Consider the following 25,471-nt stretch of genomic DNA (forward strand, 5'->3'; position numbering starts at 1 on the left):
ACCATTGCCTGTATCCTGACTACGATTCTGCCTGTCCCTGCTGTTCCTGTTTGCCCCTGCTTTGACCCTGCCTGTACGACCACGTTCTTTTATAATAAAGCTTGCAAATGGATCCCTGCCTGAGTCTCGCTTCGTTACAAAAATACTGCATGGAGTCAGCCAATAAAAATGCTGCGTGAACTCAACGAATCAGCATGTTCAGCGCCGAAAGTCCCACCCCCCGAAAGTTCCTGAACTTTGAAAAAGTACTACCTTGTGAACAGGGATTTTATAAAGGGAAAATTTTTACCTGGAAATTCATTTGGACCCTAGTCCCTGCGGTCGAAACACACCAAGTATCACCCCAAAGTCCCTAATTCCTGGGGAAAGTTCCTGCGGCAGAAACATGGCTTTAATCATTCTGCACCTTATTTATGCTTTACTGTATTCATTTTGCATTATTTTTTATGTTTGTTTTTTCCAACTACAAATCTACTGAAAAAAGACTCACCTAATCACCTCTGTGTGGTGGAAACATCAGTGGTATGATATAAATCAGATATAAATTATTATATAAGTTATAAATTAAGCCTTTAAATTGATAAAATAGCAAATTAAAAGAGCTAGTGTCATGATCACCATCTGTTCTTGGACTCTAATTCCCATAATCCTCCCTACCAGTCACATGCACACATTCCACACCAATCACCAATTGCCACACACACCTGTAGATCATCACCTGGACTATAAAAGACTCACTCACACACCACCTCAGGGTGAAGTCTTGTTTCACATTGTGTACATTTCTGAGCATTTATATCTTGTCTGCCTGTCTGTTACCGATCCTGTCTGTTTACCATTTACGATTCCCTGCTGCCTGCCTTTGGACTGTTTGTTGTTATCTGGATTGTGAACGATATCTGCCTGCCCTGATCTACTGCCTGTATCCCGACCACGACTCTGCCTGTACCTTGCTGTTCCCGTTTGTTCCTGTTAGACCATGCCTGTACGACTACGCTCACCTTTCAATAAAGCTTTGCATATGGATCCCTGCCTGAGTCCAGCTTCCTTACTGTTAGTTAACACAGAGATAATTGCAGAAACCCTGTGTATAAGAGACTGCTGCTTTCTTCAATACAATATATGCAACCTTTGGCCTTCCAGCAAAACAGAGGTTTTAAATGCCTTCGGTGAGTTATAAAATTGCTGGAATAAGAAACAAAATAACTTAACAACGATCAAATGACTACATTACATATTTCTATTTTCTGGAAATTCATCTTTTACACTGTCAAAATATAAGACTCCCTCCAGCAATGATAAATAAAAATAATCCTAATGCAAATGGAAAACAAGATTATTCGGAGTGTCTATTTACACTAATAGTACACGTGATTTGCTGTTTTCAGTGGTCTGCCTAGAAAACGTACGGTGTGTCAAACTAGCTTGTGATGCAATTGACCCGGGTTCGAATCCGCCTTTTGCCGAACTCACTCTTCTCCCTCACATATTACATCAGAAAGGCATTTATTTTTAATAAAATGAAGAAAATGTTCTAAAAGTGGAAGTAAAGTGCCTGACGAGCGTTTAATAATAATAAAAGTATTTATAATTCTAATAAATTTACAATGTATGTATTGCATCTTGTTAATGTACAACAACTGATGTGCAAATAAGTATGTATCTGCCAATATAAAGTATAAATAGCATCTAATTACTATTTACACTTATTGCAAAGAACTGCCACTTTATACATGATAAATAGAATATATTGCTATTTTTATTGTGTGAACAGCATCTATCACAAAGAAAATATGCTATTTCCACTTAGTGTAAATAGCCACTGCCTATTTTTCTTACCCCATTGGCAGATAATTTGAAAAACAAGAAAAATGCACTTAAATTATTTATTTATTTATTGCCCATGGGATAACATAAAAATGAATTTTAGTTCAATAACTTACCGTTATGCTAGTTTTCACCTCTGATATTATAACAGTGATAAGAATTAAACTTGAATTGACATGAAAGTATGCAGACATCTTTTTGTTGGATGCTGTTGCCATGGTGAATCGAAATATTGGAGCTCCATTGATCATGGCTTTTCATAGTCTTGGTGCACGCGTTTAACTCAGAGTCAACCTACTCAGAGTTGATTGAGAGTTGAAGTTTTAACTCAAAGTTGGTTGAACCTCCTTATTGAAACGGGCCCCAGGTAGGATTGTCAACTTCAGGAAAGTAAAATAAAGGACAATCGTGTTTCTTTATAGAAAACACGATTATATAGTTATATCCTCGTTTCCGGTGAGAGAAAGTCGCCAGTGTCATCCCATCATGGCCGCCAGTCTAGTATATTGTCCTGAGATGGCCGCCAGTCCAGTATCCCGTCCTGAGATGGCCGCCGCCACGCCTGAGCCCTCAGTCAAGATGGCCGCCGCCACGCCTGAGCCCTCGGTCAAGATGGCCGCCACCACGGTTGAGCCCTCGGTCAAGATGGCCGCCGCCACGCCTGAGCCCTCGGTCAAGATGGCCGCTGCCACGCCTGAACCCTCAGTCAGAACCCTCAGTCATTCGGGAGGTTAAAATGCAAATGGAGGCAGCTTAGAGATTTTCAGAACTCTAGGCTGGATGTGGTAGTCATGCTCATAATGGCTGCATGCATGCTGCATAACACGTGCATAGGACCCACAGTTCACTGTGAAGAACACCCTCATGAGGACAATGAATGCACATAATAAAAAGGCATAAACTGAAAGAACCCCACATACAATTAAGTGTTAAAAGTGCCCCTATTATGCCTTTTTTAAGGTTGCTAATATTGTTTTAGGAGTCTCCTACAACAGGTTTACATGCATGCAAGTTCAAAAAACACTTTCGTTTTCTCATAATATACATTTAATTTCACCTCAGTCCACCAAAGATTGGTAAATGATTAGTTTGAAGCAGTTCAGTGAATCAGTCTTTCTAAACCCCTCCTTTCCGTGAGCTTACACTGCTCTGATTGTTCAGATGGCCCAATCATTTGTGATTGATCTACTGCGCGCACCGCGCACCCACTGCTATAACTGAATGACAGTTATCAATTCACAAGACATTGTAGAATGTATGGACAGAAAAGATAGCATCGATTTTACCATATCAATTTGAGCCTGAGTCCGACGATGAAACATCAGAAGTAGTCAATCAACCAGAAACTGATTCGCATTCACAACTGGAATACGACGTTTCTATATGGTAAGTGTCACCTAGTTATTTATAAGACGTGATAGCAGCGTCACTGTTATATTTTATGTAGGTGCACCTGTGGGAACTGTATCAGAATGCCAAATGAATCTGAAAACCTCTAACATAAGATAAACATTTAGGCCAGATGTGTACAGACTTTTTCATAATAACTATTAACAAAGAAAAATGTCTATATCATTGTTTGATATTACAATGAATGTTTACTGTTTACAGAGAGAATACTTCAACTAGTTAGCGTGGACTAGCATCTTAACATCCTATTACAATAAAGATAGAGCTCCACTCTACTGTAATAATAAAAACACAAAGGAAAAAAACTTTGTTTTGTATGTTGTAAACTCCCACGTTAGCCGAGCACAAATGTGAATAGCTGATCATGCATTATACTTTGTAAACAAAAGTCATCATTACTCCAAGTAATAAGACAGACAAATTGCATTAATCGACACATTTTTAGACAATATTGGACCCACATCTGAATAGCAGAACTACAGAAACTTGAGTGCTGTTTTTAAGGAGGTGTCTCAATCCTCTGATTTACTTTGTGATAATTGGAGTGGTGTGGATTGTTTTAATCATTTCAACATTATGTCAGCAAATATTTTAAACTCCTTGGCTCCCATAAAAGCCAAACAACATAAACCAAAATCTGAGCCCTGGCTAAATGATGATAATCGCGCTCTTCGACAGGTCTGTAGAAGGACCGAAAGAAAATGGAAAAAAGATAAGCTGCAAGTCTCATATGAAATACTAAGGGACAATCTGATACAATATCAGAAAGCGGTTAAAACATCAAAGTTTAAGTACTTCTCAGATCTGATTGAAAAGAATCATCACAATCCACGAGCACTCTTTTCCACTATTAATGCTGCTGTTAACCCCTCAGTTGGTCTCTTCCCTACAGAGACTCTAGCCATGTGTGACAAATTTCTTAATTTTTTTGTGGACAAGATAAGAGATATCAGGCTAAATATCCCCTTTTCTTGTCATGATCCTTCTGTTCCCCCATTCTGTACCAGCATCCTGAGTCAGTTTGAGCCTGTAACTCTGCCGACTTTACAAGATATTGTAAGCCAGCTTAAACTTTCTAGATGTCCCCATGATGTTTTTCCCCCACGATTTTTAAACAAGTCTTTGAGGTGATTGGGCCTACTGTTTTAACCCTTTCAAGTGTGAGTTTAAAATATTCTAACTGACCCCCCAGAGTGAGTTTTTTTAAGGCGACCGTTTTTTAGAACGTTTGCACTTATTGTTTCCATGGCGACGCGTCATGCGTGTCACGTACGCTGAACGCAGCCTCAATAACACTGTATGACAGATGGATCGCTATTATTTTGTTTATCCTTTTTTATTTAAAATATTCACAAACTTGCTTACCATTTCATCAACTATCTAATATTTCGATTCTCAAATATGTGTGAGTGTGTTTTATCGTTTTAAAACCTTTATAAATGATCTTTATCTTGATCTATAACGCGAGATGGGCGCCGCCATCTTAGTTTACCCCGCAGTTTGCAGAGTCCTGTCAGTCGGATTTACAGCAGGTGAATTCATCAGTTTCTCCTGAAATATATTCAAGTAAGTGGCTGGTGAACTGGAACATTATGTGTGTCTGATATGAATAAATGTCGGCAAATTATATTTGAATGGATTATTATTGCTGCTTCCATTTATTGTCTGACATCAGTGTGTATTGTATAAACTCTAAATGTATTGTTTTACTGGTGCTTATGCATATTTAAATGTCTGAAACCTTAAAAAAAAAAACATTATGTGGCTGAAAACACTGCATAGCTGTGATATATGACAAGAGCTGCGCGCGTCCGTCTCGTAGCCAAAGCGCAAAAGCACAGTTTGAATCTGGCAGTTATGTGACGTCGCTGAACGTCGCTGAACGTTCTGCTAGAAAGATATCCCAAAGTCTCCTGGTCTCTGCTTCTACAAGGAAAAAGGTTCCTACAGTTTTGGTGCTGGACCCGGATAGAGCTCCTCACCTGAATCCAGATTGAAACTTCAAGCTCAACAAAGATCTGACTTCGTTCCAGACTGAATTTTTCTGTACAACCAAGGGTTGGTGAGTGCCACTCTATCCAAAAGAGCCTTTAAGACCAGTACAAATTTGTTATCCTCTGCGCCATCAGAGAAGAGTTAACAGACAGCTGTAGGGTTTGGTTAAATAAGTTATCCTCAAAAAATGTTCTTTTAGAGATGAAGAACATTTTTTGAGGATAACTTATTTAACCAAACCCTACAGCTGTCTGTTAACTCTTCTGTTCAGGCAGGCAGGGAAGATTAGCATTATGTGCTAATATTGGTTATCCTCTGTTCAGGCAGGGAAGATTAGCATTACGTGCTAATATTGGTTATCCTCTGTTTCGGCAGGGAAGAATTGGTTATCCTCTGTTCAGGCAGGAAAGATTAGCATCACATGCTAATATTTGTTATCCTCTGTTTCGGCAGGGAAGAATTTGTTATCCTCTGTTCAGGCAGGGAAAAATTTGCGTAAAATGCTAATAATTTGTGTTGTCCTCTGCTTTGCCAGGGAAGTTGGTTTATCCTCTGTCTAATCAGGGAAAGTTGGTTAACAGGCTAGTCATCCTCTACGTAGATAGAGAAGGTTTATACTCTGTGTAGTCAGAGACGATTCATCCTCTGTTCAACCAGGGAAGGTCAACAACAGGTACAGTGTGTTAACAGTAGTTCATCCTCTGCTTTGCCAGAGAAGTGGTTCATCCTCTGTATAGTCAGGGAAGGTTGTTTAACAGAGGTGGTTATCCTCTACGTTGCTAGAGAAGGTTTATCTTCTGTAAAGTTAGGGAAGATTTATCCTCTGCTTTACCAGGGAAGGTGGTTTATCCTCTGCTCACCAGCAGTGGCGGAGCCAGGATCTTTTCATAGGGGTGGCCAGGCAGGGGCCAGCAACCAGTCTGGAGTGAAACAGAAATCTCCATTATCTCCATTATTTCAACATAAAAATGAGTCTGACTATAATGTAGGCTACTGGACTGTGCCTACAACACAACGGAATACAGTTAATTTGTACTTAATTGTAATTGAGATGAGTTGCATCTTCAATAGATGAGACATGCAGCAGATAACTACATACTGTAGTTCAAAGATTATTCAACCTTCATTGAATTTTATGTATAATCAATGAACTTCAACAATTCTGAGTTTGTCTGTTTCAAAAACTAACCAAAAAAGTAAACACTAAATGTTTAACTTTCTATATTGTCAAAATAAATAATTGCAACAGTTACCTAAATTGAACTCAGTACAAAGAAAAAAATTCCCATTTGCAAGATGCGGAAGCGGAAGTCAACAGCACATAAATGCCAGAATGAAAAATTAATTATTTTATGCATTTAAATGTGATACATTTTTGTTTATACTTTATAAATTAACGCAGAATTAGCATCTTCTAGTATAAATGCACAGTTCTCACATTTATTTATGCATTAAAAAATTACATATCAGCTTGTGCCTTATATTGTGATCTCACATAGCAGAATATTTTAGTCCAGAGACATGTGACGCATATATATCAAATAGGCCTACATACATGCATGCACAGTTTTAACGCAGCTTTAATCGCCATTTTGGTTATTTCATAACTTAATTGACGACAGAACTACAATGTTGCATGCTTGTAGTTTCTTTTGTGCTTTATTTATAGTGAGTAATATACAGCGTGCCGTATTTGTGCCTGACTGAAAAGTGCGCGGCCTTGCAACCCACCAGTTGAGAAACATTGACGTAAGCTATATATAATGTTCACCGTTCACTGTTGTTCTGCTGAAGCTCATTCGGCACCTGTATCGTTTCCACGCGCGTTTGACTTGCACCTGGCGCTGAGGCGAAGCTGGAGTGTGCGTCTGAAAAGTCTCCCGTTTTTTGTGGTCTTAAAGAGACGATTCTGCGTTTAAATAAACGCAATTCTTGTCAACAAAAAAAGAAATAGCAGTTGTGAGCAGGGTGGCCACCCCCTGGCTCTGCCCCTGCTCACCAGGGAAGGTTGAAAACGTGTACTAGCCACTAAGTTACCCTCTGCTTTGTCAGAGAACTTACTGGTTGTCCTCTGCTTGCCAGGAAAGTGTTGAAAGTGCACTGTTGTACCAGAAAGACACTACAAAATGTTGAGAAAGAATGCTAGACTAATTCCAACAACTGAGAAAGGTGGACTAGCTACCCCTTTATGGACAGACAATGAATTCAAATCATTGTTAGGAAAGTACATGGAAGAATGCAAAAAAGTACTTGGCGTTTGTATTCGGAAGAAAAATATGAAGGTCATTATCTGCTGCCACAGAGAATTTACTCTATCCATTGCACAAGAACAAGCTCTGTGTATTGCTAAGTTAAAAGAACAAAACCAACAGTTGCACACTCGACTGTCCTGTCTCACGAAAAGGGTGGGCCTTAACAAAGCCTCAACCAAATGTGACTCAAAAGACCAACAGTCAGATGAAAGCTATCCTGTGTGGAGCGAGACAAAAGGCTCAGAGTAGGGTAAAAGGGGTTGACGCAGTTACATCTGCAACCCCCATACTGCAGTTACAAGCAGTCAGTACCGCTCTAGGTCGTGAAGCCATAGAAAAACTTGCTGAGAGTTTGCCATCAGTGCACAGAAATTTTTCTAAGTTAAGGAGAGAGTTGTCCAGAAAAATTAAGCTCTATGATATGTCCCTAGCTGAAGTAACCCAGGTAATGTCACAAATCTTGACAGAGTCAGAAGTCAATGATTTTGAAAGTGCTGTAAATAATTCTGAGTTTCAGCATTCCAGCAAAAACGCCATGCTTCCTTATGATATCTCCCAAGGGTAGCATGTACAGAGTGAAAAGCAATGGTCCTAGTGCTGAGCCTTGCAGTACTCCATATTGAACTTGTGATCAATATGACATCTCTTCGTTTACTACTACAAACTGATAACGGTCAGATAAGTATGATTTGAACCATGACAGTGCAATTCCACTAATGCCAACATAATTTTCGAGTCTATTTAAAAGAATATTGTGATCAATAGTGTCAAATGCAGCACTAAGATCCAGTAACACTAATAGACAGAGGTGGAAAGAGTAACAAAATGTTTTACTCAAGTAAAAGTACTGCTACTTCAGTAAAATTTTACTTAAGTACAAGTAAAGTTACCAGTCTAAAAATCTACTCAAGTAAAAGTAAAAAGTAGCTCATTAAAAATTTACTCAGAGTAAAAGTTACCAAGTTACTTTTTTAACAGCAGGGGTGGGGTGGGGGATTCTAGTGTAGTTCAAAAAAGACAAGGGGATATAAATCTCAAACTATTTGTTTTTAATTGAAGGAACACCTTTACAAATTAAAGTGCAATAATAAAAAAAATGTAATAAAATAAAATAAATAAAAGTAAAAACCATTTAAATTATTTAGGGAGATAAGAGTCATTTTAGTGCAGATCATCCCATAAAACATTTTAAACAATACAACCACTGAATATGGCTGTGAACTGTGGATTCAGTAGAGCATCCTTTTCTTAAATACAAATGAGTCGTACTACAAAACTTTAAATCTAAATTGTGCCAGGGACCTTCAAGTAATTAAGACAAAACTGTGCCATTTTCAGATAACAGACCTGTCAAATAACAAACCTGTCAAATGAACAACATGGTAACTTTTTATTTATTTTTTTAATTGCCCTGCCCTTCTGTATATCTTTACAGTGTATTTGTGTGTTCATCCTTACTATATGAACTTTTTGTTAAGTTTGAGCAGCAGTTAATTTTCAAAGTTTGCAGAGTTCATCCTTGCCCGCTTTTCAGTGAACAACAGTCCAGCACTGCTGAAGAGACGCTCACAGGCGGCTGAGGCAGGAAGACCAGTGTTGAGTTTGAGAGAAAGGTTTCTGATGTGTGGAAATGAGTTCAACAGATCCATTTTGTTTGAGACACAAGCAAGGTACCCATCTAGCTCCCCTGTACCTTGTGACCTTCTGGACTTCATGGAGGAGAAGAAATCATCTTCATCTGATGAATGTTGCCCTACTTGCTCCACCGCTGCCTCTGCCATCTGGTCAAGGTGTTGTCTCACATAGACCAGACCTGTTGAGTGACAACACACAACAATGCATAATGAATATTTCTGTCAACGCAGAAACTGCAAAGATGAATTTTACTGCACTTACAACACTATTATTGAGTAGTAACAAAGTAGACAAAACTGGGATTGAAATTAACAACTGATTACACTATGATATAAAACAATGAAATCATACCTGCTTCTATGATTTCAGCCCTCTCAGTCCAGGTGTTCTTGAACTTTGGGAGAAGGATTGCGGCAGCAATCAGTTCAGGGTCGTGCATCATCCCACCAAAGCGCTTTTGGACACCATCCTGAACTGCTCTGATAAGGGGCAGACACATCTTGGAGGATGTCTCCAGTCTGCTGAGTTTGGCTTGTAACTGGAAGATCACTGGCAGGAGCCACCCCATGTGTGTGTTGGTCTCAGACTGAAGAATGTTCAATGCCTTCACAACAGGTTTCATAACAGTGCAATACTCAGTCAGGAAAACAATTTCAGCTGGACTCAGCCTGTAGGACATAAAACATATGCAACTTTTAAAAAACTTCTTGCAGGAATAGGCGTGGAATGAGTAGCAGAGTATGGAAATGTATTTTGACAATTTTACACAAATATATAAAGAAGAAATACAAAGGGGAACTTCGGGAAATGATTTTCATTTGTGTCATTTCATACTTATGAAATTATATTCAAAAAAAAAAAAAACTCACGTTTTTCACTTTGAATTCTTCACAGACATTTCTGATAGCGTCTTCACCATTCTCTTGTATGATCCTTACGATTCTCTCCACAGCCATGTATGTAGAGTTCCACCTAGTCTGATTTGGCCGGATGAGCTGGAGCTTGCATTTATCTTCTACAATTTCTGCTGCCATGTATGACCGACCTGAATTGTTCCACATTGCTTGGCATTTCCCAAAGGCTGCACATGATAGCCGTTTGTATGTGTCATTGTTCTTTTCTGCCAAAGCAGCATCTGTTGTGGCGACTAAATTTAACAGGTGGCATGCACACCTTTGATGTGGAGGAAGCTGGTACTCAAGACCACTGTCTTGTTCCAGGATGCTGAATGTGTCCAGGTAATCAGCTTTGGGCTCTTCAGAAGAGTCTTGATCTGATTCTGACTCTGCTTCCTCAGTCTGGCTTTGCTCACCAAACACACTGAATGCCTTGATGAAGTTTGAGCCGCTGTCTGTTGTGGTTTTTACCACTTTTCCCCTTATTCTATACTGACAATGAATGTCATCAAGAGTGCCTGCCAAAACATCAAAGGTGTGTGACCCTTTCAATCTCTGGCAAGCAAGCGCGGCGGATCTCCTCTCTAAGGTATCCTCATCTATCCAATGAGCTGTCACCCCTATGTAACTTTGCTGGTGCGCAGTCCAGCAATCAGTAGTGGTGGCAACATAGCGGACTTTACTGAGGTGTGACAACAAAGTCTTCTTCAACTGATTGGCAGCTTCATCAATTCTGGTCCGGAGAGTGGGTCTGGATATGACCTTGCATTGAGGATTCAGTGTAAGTAAAAGTTCTTTAAAAGCAGGTTGTTCAACCAAAGAAAATGGATGAAGACTCTCACAAATTAAGTTAATCATGAGCTTGTCGACCTTTGCCTGTGGCACACGTTTGTTTGCACCCAGTGCAATTACGTCACTTATTTTTGCTTGCTTGGTTGGGATTTCTGGTGGTTCCAGGGTTCGTTTCCGTGTTGCCACAAAGTTTCTCTGTAACCAAAACATTTTTATCATTTAAATCAATGTCATGTTCATTACACATGCTGAATCTGAAATATTTACATTTATAGATAAAAGGTTTTCCATACACATCACATTTTGTCTTTTACATTTCATAATGCTTGCTCACTGAACCTTAAGATATGAACATGACTTTAAAAAAATACTGAATTTAGTATAGACATGTTAATACATCCACTGTCATATTCATTCATATTAAAAGGGATAGTTTAATAGTTTTGAAGTGGGCTTGTAAGAGGTATTTATGCCTAGCCAGTGTATTCACTGTTTGAAAGAGCATATAAATACACTGAGCATGTAGACAGCAACAAAAACATTTTCCCCTGGTTTCACAGACCAAGCTTAAGGCTAGTCCCAGACTAAAAAGCATGTTTGAGCTGTCACAAATTAAAATAATTTGGTAATTTTAATGGGACATCATTTAGCGTTATAAACTAGGTAGAAAAACAAGTAATTCGCAAGAGCAGATTCAGAACTCGAGCCCACAATTGAACTTCACAGTGACAAATCAAAAGTAATGTTGTAATGTTAAACAGTAATGCTTAAATCTAATGCAACAGCAGCAGATCTACTCTAAAATATAACACTTTTCATTCATTTCATGACACTTAAATCGTGACACTCGAAATAGAGCTAGCTTAATTGTGCATGGACAATTTTGCCCCAAGTCCCTGTTAATCACCGACTCTCGTGTTAACCAACATTAAAAATGTCGCGCACTGATGCAACACAACAGTACAACAATTATGTAAACTAAAGATACAACATATTAACTTACCTCAACATGTTTGCGCAGGTTTGTTGTCGAGTTTTTATAAGCTGCCAGTTCAGTCGACTTGGGCAAACACAGCTTACACTGCATAATAAAGCTGTTGCCTTTCTTGCACTTGAAGTCAAAGTGGTCACTTAAATATGGCCAGGGGTTTGCTTCATGAGAATTTGATGGCATTTCGCTTTCAGCTGGGTCTGCATCATCTGTTTTGCCCGTCTCCATCATTCTTGGGAGTTTAGCACATTTGTTCTCCCGCCCAACAATCAATCAGTGCAGTAGTTTCCAGGGCGCGATTTTTTTTTTCTTCTTCCCCTTTGCATTATTTTTATTTTATTTATTTATTTTATTTACTTAGTAATGGGTATGATTTAAAATGTAGTGAAGTACAACACTTAAAACAAAACATACTTAAGTAAAAGTAAAATTACAGATTTGAAAAACTAGAAGTACACAAAAAAAACTACTCAATTACATTAACGCGAGTAAATGTAATTCGTTACTTTCCACCTCTGCTGGCAACCCAACTGTGCCTGGTTTGCTCGTTTTGCCCGATTGCTCCTGTGATTGATTGCTTCTGTCTGCTCCTGTCTGCCTCGCTGCTGAGTGGTTTGAGTCTGTAGCTCCATATAGCTTTGTTTTGAATCTCTATTTATTATCATTCCTTGTTGTTTATATTATCATATATCTGATATTGTCTAATTTTGCCTATCACATTAATCTGACATCACTAACTTTTAATCTTTTAATCTAAATCACTATCACAACGCGTTAACATTTCGCTAGCCTGTTAACTCGTCATCCGTGCCTACCGTCTTTTTCTCTCGCATGCTCCTTTTTCTACGAGTCCATCAAACAACTGTGGTGAGTCAGATCAGTCTACAAACACGGTGAGTCGTGTCATCTTCCCATGTTATTGTTACTTGCACTGCCTGTCACATGTTTAGTATAGCTTTCTCTGTCAGCGACGAGGGATTCACATGTCATAAATGCAGGGAAATAATCAAGCTTACAGAGAAAATTTCAGAATTAGAGACCTCCATTAGAGACCGCATCCAAACTTTAATTGAGGATAGTAAGAATGCAAGGGATTTAGATACTGTTTTGGATGCGACTAGCTTATCAAACCCCATACATTGTTCGGTTCCAGCTGTAGAGCCCATGCAGAAGGGCAACTGGGTGACTGTGAGATGGCATAGTCGTAGGGCAAAACACAGCTGGGGCCCAGGTCAGGAAGCAGACAGGCTGGCTAAACCGACCGCCTGCTAGCTGTCTCACATCACAGAAGTCAGATAAATCCCAACACATAGAGACTCTTTCACCTAGATATCATCACATAGAGACCGCGTCTGTACACTGAATCAGTAAATACAAAAAACTCCTAAACCCATTTAAGGGTAATTGATGTTTAACAATAAAAAACAGATATAATACTGATGAACAAATGATAAAGCTTGGGTTGCTGAATATTAGATCCCTTTCTTCAAAAGCACTTATAGTAAATCACATTTGCTAAACTCTGACTGTGAGTTTTAATGATGGAGTTTGATTTTTATTGTGTATATGTTTTCTCTAAGGTTATATGTTTGTTTATAGCATTTTATTTGTTTGTTTTTTTCTTTAGCTTTTGGGAATTGTTGATTTATGCCTAGCCAGTGTATTCACTGTTTGAAAGAGCATATAAATACACTGAGCATGTAGACAGCAACAAAAACATTTTCCCCTGGTTTCACAGACCAAGCTTAAGGCTAGTCCCAGACTAAAAAGCATGTTTGAGCTGTCACAAATTAAAATAATTTGGTAATTTTAATGGGACATCATTTAGCGTTATAAACTAGGTAGAAAAACAAGTAATTCGCAAGAGCAGATTCAGAACTCGAGCCCACAATTGAACTTCACAGTGACAAATCAAAAGTAATGTTGTAATGTTAAACAGTAATGCTTAAATCTAATGCAACAGCAGCAGATCTACTCTAAAATATAACACTTTTCATTCATTTCATGACACTTAAATCGTGACACTCGAAATAGAGCTAGCTTAATTGTGCATGGACAATTTTGCCCCAAGTCCCTGTTAATCACCGACTCTCGTGTTAACCAACATTAAAAATGTCGCGCACTGATGCAACACAACAGTACAACAATTATGTAAACTAAAGATACAACATATTAACTTACCTCAACATATCATCACATAGAGACCGCGTCTGTACACTGAATCAGTAAATACAAAAAACTCCTAAACCCATTTAAGGGTAATTGATGTTTAACAATAAAAAACAGATATAATACTGATGAACAAATGATAAAGCTTGGGTTGCTGAATATTAGATCCCTTTCTTCAAAAGCACTTATAGTAAATCACATTTGCTAAACTCTGACTGTGAGTTTTAATGATGGAGTTTGATTTTTATTGTGTATATGTTTTCTCTAAGGTTATATGTTTGTTTATAGCATTTTATTTGTTTGTTTTTTTCTTTAGCTTTTGGGGATTGTAAAGCACTTTGGACAACCAACATTGTATTAAACTGTGCTATATAAATAAACAAAGAAAAAGAAAAGAAAAAGAAATTATATTATCACAGATAATAAATTAGATGTGCTGTGTTTGACAGAAACCTGGCTAAAACCAGACGATTAGATAACTTTAAATGAGTCCACCCCTCAAGGTTTCTGTTATAAACACGAGTCTCGTCTGAAAGACAAAGGGGGAGGTGTTGCTGTAATTTGTAGTAATATCTTTGATATTACTCAAAAGTCTTTCAAATATAATTCCTTCGAAGTGATGGTGCTTTATGTAACATTATGTAATGTAAGCATTTGACATTTGTGCTGGCTACTGTATACAGGCCACCAGGGCACCATACAGACTTTATCAAAGAACTTGCTGATTTTCTATCGGAGTTAGTACTGGCTGTGGATAAAATTCTAATTGTTGGTTATTTTAATATCCATGTAGATAATGAAAAAGACGCAATGGGATTTGCATTTACAGACATTATAAACTCTATTGGAGTTAGACAACACGTGTCAGGACCCACTCATTGTTGTAACTATACTTTAGATCTAATATTGTCACATGGAATCAATACTGATGCTGTCTCTTTTCCAGCACATTAGACTCAGTTGATCCTTTGCATTTGAAGAAGATTAAGGAAAATAGTCCAACACTGTGGTACAACGAGCACACTCGGGCCCTTAAGAGAGCAGCCAGAAAAATGGAGCGCAGTGGAAGAAAACAAAACTAGAGGTTTTTCGCAAATTCCGCAAATTCCATTCATTTGTTGCTATAGGAGAGGAAGAATTGTCTAAACTCGTTAAATCATCAAAATCAACAACATGTATGTTAGACCCTATACCTAAGCTATTGAAAGAGATGCTTCCAGAGGTCATAGCTCCTCTTAAAGGGTTAGTTCACCCAAAAATGAAAATTCTGTCATTAATTACTCACCCTCGTGCCGTTTTACACCCATAAGACCTTCGCTGATCTTCGGAACACAAATTAAGATATTTTTGTTTAAATCCGATGGCTCCGTGAGGCCTACATAGCCAACAATGACATTTCCTCTCTCAAGATCCATAAAGGTACTAAAAACATATTTAAATCAGCTCATGTGAGTACAGTGGTTCAATATTAATATTATAAAGCGACGAGAATATTTTTGGTGCGCCAAAAAAAAAAAAAAAGAACGACTTTAGTGATGGCCGATTCAAAACACCGCTTCAAGTGTTTTGAGGAAGCTTCGGAGCATAGACCAGGGTCGCGACATAGACTTTTAAGGCGACTGTTCTATGTGCTTATGAGCTAGTGCCTGAGGCTTATAGACATAGATTTAGAGCCCATGTGAAAACAGAAAAACAAACCTTTGTTGAGTTTGCGAGAGAAAAGCAAACACTTTTTGATAAATGGTGTGCAGCAAGTAAAGTTACTACCTTTGAAGACCTGAAAGAATTAATTCTGTTAGAAGATTTCAAAAGGTGTGTTCCTGAGACTTTTGAATGAAAAAAAGGTCTCTCTCTGCCGCTGCAGTATTGGCTGATGATTTTGTCTTAACTCATCAAACTGTTTTCTCTCCTGTGGTAAAGTTTGATAAGTTCACTGTCCAGGGTGCTGAAGTGCAGGTAAAAGGTGCTAAAGAGTGGGGTTTCCAGGTTCAGCCAGGGTGGAGCATATGGAGGAGGTCAGCAGCAAAACCCCGAGCAGGTGAGGGGCAGGTATGATTTTACTGTCTTAGTCCTAACCACCTGATTGCTGATTGTGAAGCCTGGAAAAAGAAAAATGTATCAGCCAAAGCAAAGAGTGTAGGATTTGTACATTCTTCCTCATCTGTTTCTCCTCCAGCTGGTTATGAACCATTTTTGCTTAATGGTTATGTAGCATCCTGTGTTTCTCTGCTTCGTGACACTGGAGCTGTTCAACTTCATTGTCTGCCATGAGAACTTTGGAATGTCTTTTGAAATGCAAAGCTGGGCAGAGAGAATGTTTCCTGGAGATCGTTCCCATGGTGGCCTGTGGTGCTTTGCACCTAGAGACGTCTCCACAAGTCTGAATTTCCTGATAAAGATTGTGGATTTACACCTTACAGTCAAAAAGGTGTTGCGGGCCATCTGGTCTGAGAAGTTTGTGGAACAAAAGGGGGTCCCTTTTGTTGATTGGCTCTGTTATTACAGTCAATGGTCTCCAAATGGCAGACTTTCGAGAGAGTAGTCTCCGGTCAGCCATTTATTTCCATGGTTCGACTTTATGGTTCACGAATGGCTCGGTGGGGGTTGATTCTTTATTCTTTGGGACTTTGGTGTTGTGTCGATTTGGTGGGCTTTGTTCATGAATAATCCTACAATTATCTGAATGTTACCTGTTATTTTCTTGTTTAAGCCTTTTAGCTTGTTTAAGTTTTTTAGCTACTTTTTTTTTCTCTTTTCAGATTTCTTTTTTTTTTATTCCTGACCCTAGACCAATAACCTAGAATACTGTCTAATACTTGATGGCTGCTCTGTTAAGTCTTCGTCATCAGTTAGGAACCTGGGTGTGCTCTTTGATATCTTTCATTTAAAAAAGCCACATTTCTAGCATTTGTAAAACCCCATTCTTCCATCTTAAAAATATGTCTAAACTACGACAATGCTCTCAATGACAAATGCGCAACAGTTAGTTCATGCGTTCATGACCTCAAGGCTAGATTACTGTAATGCGATACCTGCTCGCTTGATAAACAAACTACAGCTGGTACAAAACACAGCAGCTAGAGTTCTTACTAGAACCAGGAAGTATGACCATATTAGCCCGGTTCTGTCAACACTGCACTGGCTCCCTATTAAACATTGTATACATTTTTACAATCGTGCTAATTATTTACAAAACACTAATTGGTTTAGCTCCCCAGTACCTGAGCGAGCTCTCTTAACACATCATAGTGCTTCACGTCTATTGCGATCTCAGAATTCTGGCCAGTTGATAATACCTAGAATATCAAAATCAACTGCAGGCAGTAGATCCATCTCCTATTTGGCACCTAAACTTTGGAACAATCTTCCTAGCATTGTTCGGGAAGCAGACACACTCTGTCAGTTTAAATCTAGACTAAAAATGCATCTCTTTAAGCTGGCATACACATAACACATTATCAATTTATATTTTCACATCTGTTAAAGTATTGTTAGGCTGCATAATGTACTCGTTATATCAGAAGAAGAATGGCATCTACGCTAATATTAGTCTCTCTGTTTATCCCGAGATATACCATAGTCAGTCGGATCCGGGCCGTATCCAGATCAGATGGAGGACCTGTGCCTAGACACAACCAAAACGCATCCCTGAAGTGTCAGCAGAGATTGTGTCAACTAGACCATACCCTGTGAAGGCCTCATCGACACAACAGCCAGTGGCACAGATCCCCAACAAACCATTTCAATACCGGCTTGATGAATCCGATCTTCAACTAGGTGGAACTATTGCGATCCCAATCTGACTTATGCCCTGTGCCTGAATCACAATCATGCACTGTTCGTTGCTGGCCAGAAGAGAACTGGCCCCCCAACTGAGCCTGGTTTCTCCCATTTTTTTTTTTTTTCTCTCCATTTTGTCACCTGTTGGAGTTTGGGTTCCTTGCCGCTGTTGCCTTTGGCTTGCTTAGTTGGGGACACTTGATATTCAACAATGTTTTTGATCTGCTTGCATTGACACCATTGTATGCGAACTGAACTGAGCTGGACGATGACATCATTGTTTTCTCCAGAGCCGATGTATAGATAAATTAAACTATTATTAACTATTATTATTAACTATTGATTTGAAGAGTTTGGTTCCAAAACGCGATAAACGTAATTTAAAAAAAAAAATTGAGTTTCCGCCAAAATCAGTATTGTATCTGGTCGGTATTGAAAAGTCAGTTATTAATTTTGCGCAAAATGCGATATCCATCATGTTATTGTAACGTGTTGCTCGTGTAGGAATGCACACGACGAAGAAGATAGATTCAAATGTAAGACTTTACTAGGCAATCCGATGGAAGATACAGGAACAGGAGTTTATACAACACAACACAGGACATACGAGACCGGACACTTTGGTGAAGATGGTTTCTATGAGTTTGCGGAGATGCTCGGCCCTGGCTGCTTTTAGAGTCTTTCTATAACGGGACGAGCTGTCTTTCCACGCGATTCTGAAGACCTCTAAACGAGTTTGTCTCCATTTGCGTTCTAGATTACGAGTTTCTCTTTTGATAGCGTGAGTAATACTGTTGTACCATGGTACAGTATTTTTCTCTCTAACCTTTTTTAATCTCATCGGTGCAACAGTATCTAATGTACTAGTGAAAGTGGTGCACATACTGCTAGTAATTTTCTCGAGATCATTTGTGTGTTTGGGTACAATGAGCAGCTGAGACAGATCAGGCAGTTTATTTGTGAATTTATCTTTAGTTGTCGGAAGAATTGTTCTACCTAGTCGATATCGTGGCGCAATTTGACAAATATCAGCAGTATGCAGTACGCATGTTACAAGGTAATGATCAGTGATATCATCACTTTGCGGTAGAATTTCTATATCCGTAGGATTGATTCCATGTGATATAATTAAATCTAGTGTATGATTAAGACGGTGAGTGGGTCCAGTGACGTTTTGTTTGACCCCAAACGAGTTTAGTAAATCTGTAAACGCAGCCCCTAACGCATCATTTGTATTGTCTACATGAATGTTAAAATCTCCAACAATCAGCGCTTTATCAACGTTGACCAATAGGTCTGAGAGAAAGTCTGCAAACTCTTTTAGGAAATCAATATAAGGCCCTGGAGGTCTATAAACGGTAGCCAAAGCAAGAGATAGTAGCGACTTTTTACTTATATCTGAGAGTGTAACGGTTAGCACGAGAATTTCAAATGAATTAAACCTGTAGTTTGTTTTCTGGGTAACATTAAGAATCTCTCTATAGATTGTTGCAACACCACCGCCACGGCCAACCGGACGGCATTTATTTTTATAACAGTAGCCAGGTGGACAAGACTCATTAAGACCGAAATAATCATTTGGTTTAAGCCATGTTTCAGTAAGGCAAATTACATCAAGACTATTATCTGTGATCATTTCATTTATAATAACCACCTTAGGTGTCAGCGATCTAATGTTTAGTAGCCCTAGCTTTAGAAATTGTTTTTGTTCAGTAATTTTGCGAATTTCTGGTTTGATCACAATCAGATTTTTTCTAGATCCTTTATTTTTATTGTTAAACCTCACTATTTGGGGAATAGACACAGTTTCTATAGACTGTACTACACTCACATTTCTATCAATTAAGTGGGTAGAACACAGACTGTGATTTGAGGTTTGACTTACTAGTCATACGGTGCGAAGCGTCTTGGAGATGTTCTCCGACAGAAGATCAGCTCCGATTCCGCTGGGGTGCAGGCCATCAGCACGGAAGAGCCTAGGTCGCTCCCAGAAAAGATTCCAATTATTTATAAAGAGCAGCTTCTGTTCAGTACACCAAGACATTAACCATTCATTTAAAGCAAATAATCTACTGAACCTTTCATGTCCACGTCGGTACGTCGGAAGCGGTCCGGACACGATGATCCTCGTCGTGGGCGATGTGACTCGTACCGTCTTGATCAGGCTCCTGAAGTCCTGCTTCAGCACCTCCGTCTGCCGCAGCCTGGTGTCGTTCACCCCCACGTGCAGAACAACAGCTCCGATGCTTTCAGCGCCATTCAGGATCGCGGGAACCTGCGCAGAGACATCGAGAACACGAGCACCAGGAAAACAGTGACTGCGCACCTTACCTTTGGTTGTGGTAGCGTGGACGTGACGGACGATGGAGTCTCCGATGACCACGGCGTCGCGTTCTGCCTCGCGAAGAGGGGAGAAGCGGTTCCTCGTCGAGACCTCGAAGACCGGGGGTGGCGGAGGGGGAGAGGTCCTGGTCCGAGGCCTGGCTCACGCCTTCCGTTGCTGAAGAACCCAAGGTCCCTGGTGTGACGGCACCAGAGTGAACGAGGGCTGGGATGAACGCGTTCTGGGTGCTCGGGCCCTGTGCAGAGAAGCACGCGGCGTAGAGGAAGCAGGAATGTTAATATCGCGCTGCAAACTTACCGAGGATTGGTGAGAGAGATTGTTGAGATGATTTGAGCTTTGAGACATGGTGTGTTATTCTGCTGGAAGTAGCCATCAGAAGATGGTACACTGTAGTCATAAAGGGATGGACATGGTCAGCAACAATACTCAAGTAGGCTGTGGTGTTTAAATGATGCTAAATTGGTACTAAAGGGCCCAAAGTGTGCCAAGAAAATATCCTCCACACCACCAGCACCTGTTCACATTAGACCAAATTATTATTATTATTATTATTATTATTATAAATAGCACTAATTAGCATAGAGAAGGACTACACGTTGTTTTATTAATATAAAATGATGCATAAACAACAATCAGAACGATAAAAAATATACAACCATACTGAGAGAGCAAGCAATAATCTTGGATAGCTTGTCGCGTTCACTGACAGACCCGCATAATCTGCAGGAACATTGACATTTCTCTGTACTTGCTCTATTTCATCTGCCTGTAAATGCCTCGCTCTTTATAACTCTGTTTCCAACACTTGGCCCACCTTGACCCAATGATTGACAGGGCGGGCTGGGGACATAATCTGCTCGAAATTCATTTTCAAACCCACATTGATTTTTGCTACATTCATTGTGGGACATTTAATGAAAATGCAATTGCAAGTGTCTTAACTGTGAGTGTAAATGAAATTAAGAAAAATAACATTTAAATGATCATTTTGCTAAAATTTTTGCTTGAACATGTTAAACGTATATAATCATTTCTGTAATACATTTTCATTTTAATTTTGCAACTTATTAAGCGCTAAAATATATGTTTAAATGATATGTTAAAACTAGTGTAGGAAATGGCAAATGTAAATTATATTATTGAATTTGAATTATCATTTTGCTCCAAAGGTTGCACATATGGTATGAAAAATGTAAATTTAAATACAGAAATAAATTGCCATTTTACATATTGCATTGCCATTTTGCATATTACATTTTAAATTTAATATTGCTACAAATATGCTTCCATAGACTTGACTTGACCCACCTGCATTGCCAACTGCTCATCTCTGTTAATAAACAATGTCATCTCTTCACTAATCCTTTGTCTTGAGTCTACTATTCTGTAACTTTTGGCACAGCCATTTGTGTGAGAAGATAACCGGTAACTTTATATTAAATTATGCAGAGGGAAAAACACATACACCACTCGGTTTCCCTGTTGAACATCTTTATTGGTATATATCCATTTATGGGTAACCGGGTCATACCCATGTGACCAGTATGAGGGCACACACATTACAAATTTTAACACCCCCACTTGCTCTCATACTGTGCAGTATACTATTACAGCATAGGTCCACAACATCTTAGATAGGTTGCTCTCTAGGAGCATACATCTTGCCATCTCAAACAGGGTTCGCCAATTTCTCTCAGCAGTCCCATTTTGATGGGGTGAATGGTGCTGAGGTCTCATGTCTAATACAATTCTTGCCTAGTCTTGACTGAAACTCTTTTGTCATGAATTCTGTGCCATTGTCTGACACTTTGTGGTCCCTACCGATTGATAGTGGATAATGTCGGTGTAAACGTACATCGTATAGAAACCTGCATTGATATCGGCTTGATGAGGGGCGTACGTGATATGATTCGTTGTAAAATCAGCTTTTTCATGGTAGGCCGAACGTCCAAGAGCTTCATCCGGATTCATTCCTAAAATAGTGGCTAGTTTTCTGTTGAAACTTACTGCAATGTTAGGTTTTGCAACCAGATGCACTTTGTTTTTTAAATGATCGTGATTCATTACTGCCGCAGGTGCGAGAACTTCATTTTTCGCACGGATCACGGCCCTAATGTTCTCGTAGTACCCCCCATTTATTTGCAACTTCCTCGTCACTAAAAAGGTTGACAACTCTTTAAACACTGTTTCACCTGATTTATTTGGATGTTTCTGATGTGGTGGTGGGGCTGTGTGTAGGATGAAAATTCCATCTTCATCATTAAAGGAGTACCAACTTCTAGGATATTCGATTTCGGCAAGTCCGACTTCCCATTTTCCTTTCAAATTGATGGAAGTAGCTAGTCTTGCTCTGTAACTAGATATGCGGTTTTCAGGTTAAACTGCCAAAGAAGCGTTGCAAGGTAGCGCAACGTAGAAACCGCCGTCGTCCATGGTAATCCTTTACACGAATGCTTTTAAGCTTTTAAGACGCCTGCAAGTTTTTTTGTCTACATAACTATTAAATTTCGACGGCCACACTAACCATTTCGGCCACCTTAATCGGATAAGGTAGATGTACTTTCACATAGATCAGTCAGGAAACTCAGGTTGCGATATCCAAGCTCTGTGCAGAATTTATCGAACCATCTTTTATCGGTGACAGATGCCCCGGATTCATCCGTTAGAATATGATCAGTAGCGTTGTCATCAGGAGGGTCAAGACCCTGGTCGAACGAGACTCCACAGCTGCAGGTATGAACCCGCTCTGAAGCAACGTCTTGAGACATGGCTTATAAAGACGTTCTGAGGAGATGGGTGTGACTTACTGCTGCTTATAAATGGTTGTAGTGAATAGGCGGGGCCGGCAGAGCGTATGTACTACTGCGCACACATCTCTTGGTGTTGAACAGCTGCACTTTAATTTTATTGTATCCATCACGCATGTCACACCACTTTAACATTTTGCTTATGATTGAGAAATGGGAACTCAACATAACCAGATCGCACCACTTGAAAAATCGCATCTCGTACAGATCATAGGATGACCCCTGAGCGGACACTGAGCATCGTCTTGTCTTTGCAGCAGAATATGTAGACACACTCGTCTTGTTTCTTATTAGAGTGATCGCCGACCACACGGTAGCGAACATTCTGAGTTATCCCATTCCACTCGACGATGTACAAAGGATCTTCTCCACAGTCATTCAGATCTTTCCAGACACGACTGTAAAATAAAGTCCAGTCTTTAACAGGAAACACCAGACAGGGGAGCGTAACGACTTGAGACACCTTATTGAATATGTAAGCAAATACACGGTTACTATTCATTACAAATTCACCTCTCACACACTCCTTACTGTCGTGGAGAAACTTTGTCAAATAGACATGGCCATGCGGTTTTCTCTGAGTCAAAGTCAGACTTTCTGCCATCTCTTCTTCGTTCCATTCTGTCTCGGGGGTTTTAGGTGAGTTTAAACTATCCATGTTTCACACTTCTTTTCTGCAGAATACCATGGAGTCTATTTATATATAATAGAGTATGAGTTGGAATGCAGATGCCACCACACATCTGCTCACCACATGTGTGACCCGAAATCAGAGTTCAAAAATTACCCTTAGGACTTGCTGGTCAAAGTTCAAAAATCATCAATTCGTTCCACCCCCAAAGGACCCATAGGTCAACATAGGTATTTAAAAAATGCCGGGATCAATGGGCATATTGATAACCAATGTCAAAGGTCAACCATGGGGGGAGGGAAAATATTCTGAGGGTAAATATCATATGTCATAAAGGTCAAATGTCATAGGGCAAAGGTCACCTGTCAACTCATCAATCATTTTTGACAGAAGCACCAGTATAATGACTACTGACGTGACTGGATTACAACCAATCTCTGCCTCTAATGAAACAAATGCTGCAAAGACCTTAAAGTCAGGAAAATCCTTATTGTCTCTCAAGGTTTGTGTAACTTGTCGATTCCAGCGTGAAGCAGCCCATTCAGGTAGTTTTTAAACTAACTTTTGGTTTTCCTCACAGTCATTTCAAATTTGTAGTCTTGCAACATGAGGCATGGCATCTTGAAAGGCATTAAGAAATTCTCTGAGTCCAACAGCATCCTTTGAATGAATTTTTGACCAGTTTGCAAGTTTCTGTTGAAAGGCACGTTGTATTACAAATGGTTGACCATACCTTTGATCTAATTTGCTCCAGGCATCCTTATAAGCTTCAACATCAATCCTGAAGAAGGTTCCATCCAAGGTCTTGTGTGCCAATCCACCAACATACCTTTTCATATAATAAAGTTTGTCAGCAGCAGATATATGCTTTTTAACAATCAATGACATGAAGGAAGCCTTACACTCAACATACTGAAAGGGATCACCATTAAACACAAAGGGCTCTGGAGCTGGCAGTCTGTTCAAGTTCATACTGTCTTGCAGGGCTTGCACAAGAGGAGACAATTCGTTTTGAGATGGAGATGCTTCATAAGCAGGTTGGATAGAAGAGCTTGGAGACAAGCAATGCTGTTCTCTAATAATACAGTTTGTTGAAGGACTATCAACTTCTTGAACTGCCATCCGATTATAGGCCTCAATCCTTGCCTGTGCTACCTTTAAATCCTTTTCGGCCTGTAACTTCTCTAGTTCACATTCTTGAGCATTCAGGTCTCTCTCTTGCTTGTCTTTCAATTCTAGAATTTTCTCTTTCTGTTTAGTTCCCTTTCGAAAGGGAACTGGCACTGCGTCTTAACGCATATAGGGAACGCCTTAGCGGGAACCGGTGTCTGAAATGCCATCAAATCACGGCAAACGTATTGGCCGGCGACAGCCTATGATGTTACTACTAGTGCGACCCGAACGCACATAAGGGGAGCCTAGAGAACAAGTCATCCTCTTTCGTCTTTCAGGGACTGTTTTGTTTGAAGTGCTATTCAAAGGTAAGAATGGCTGTTTACAGACGTTTCAGTCAGTGTGCACATCCATGTATAGTTACCTGGTAACAGACTTGACTCGTGCGTCTTTGTTAGAGCATGCATGCCCAGTGCTTGAGAGTTCTGTCGGCACGCATTGTGTGCATTGTTTCCCACCGAGGAAAGCTCCACTCTCGTTTGTCTGTCTCTTCTCGAGGGAAGCACTTGAGTGTTTCCCTTGGCAACCCTAGTTGCGTGTTTCCTTTCTGCACTCGCGTTTATGTGTTATGAAGCAGAAAACGGTCCTGTCTGTATATGGCAGGACATACGCGGATATGGCAGGACATACCTATTATGGCCTACTGCAAGGCCACCTTGACAATCACCCTATGATGAGTATGTTGGCTTCCTCTCATTTGAGAGTTTTTATTGAAGCCTCTGCTCCACTGAGCTCCAGGTAGTTGATGTCCTCAAGTGATGGCCTGTTA

General features: G+C 39.7%; 1 protein-coding gene across 1 annotated transcript; it reads right to left on the reverse strand.

Annotated features, from left to right (window-relative positions):
- Positions 1–17,331: 17,331 nt before the first annotated feature.
- Positions 17,332–22,859, reverse strand: LOC127499619 (uncharacterized). Its single transcript, XM_051870015.1, has 2 exons — positions 22,652–22,859; positions 17,332–19,634 (listed from the first exon to the last, which is right to left on the reverse strand). Exons 1-2 carry the CDS (start codon positions 22,857–22,859, stop codon positions 18,295–18,297), a joined length of 1,548 nt encoding a protein of 515 aa, XP_051725975.1. The 3' UTR covers positions 17,332–18,294.
- Positions 22,860–25,471: the final 2,612 nt, after the last annotated feature.

The sequence above is a fragment of the Ctenopharyngodon idella genome, chromosome 18, assembly GCF_019924925.1.
Source record: "Ctenopharyngodon idella isolate HZGC_01 chromosome 18, HZGC01, whole genome shotgun sequence".
In the NCBI taxonomy this organism is placed as follows: Eukaryota; Metazoa; Chordata; class Actinopteri; order Cypriniformes; family Xenocyprididae; genus Ctenopharyngodon; species Ctenopharyngodon idella.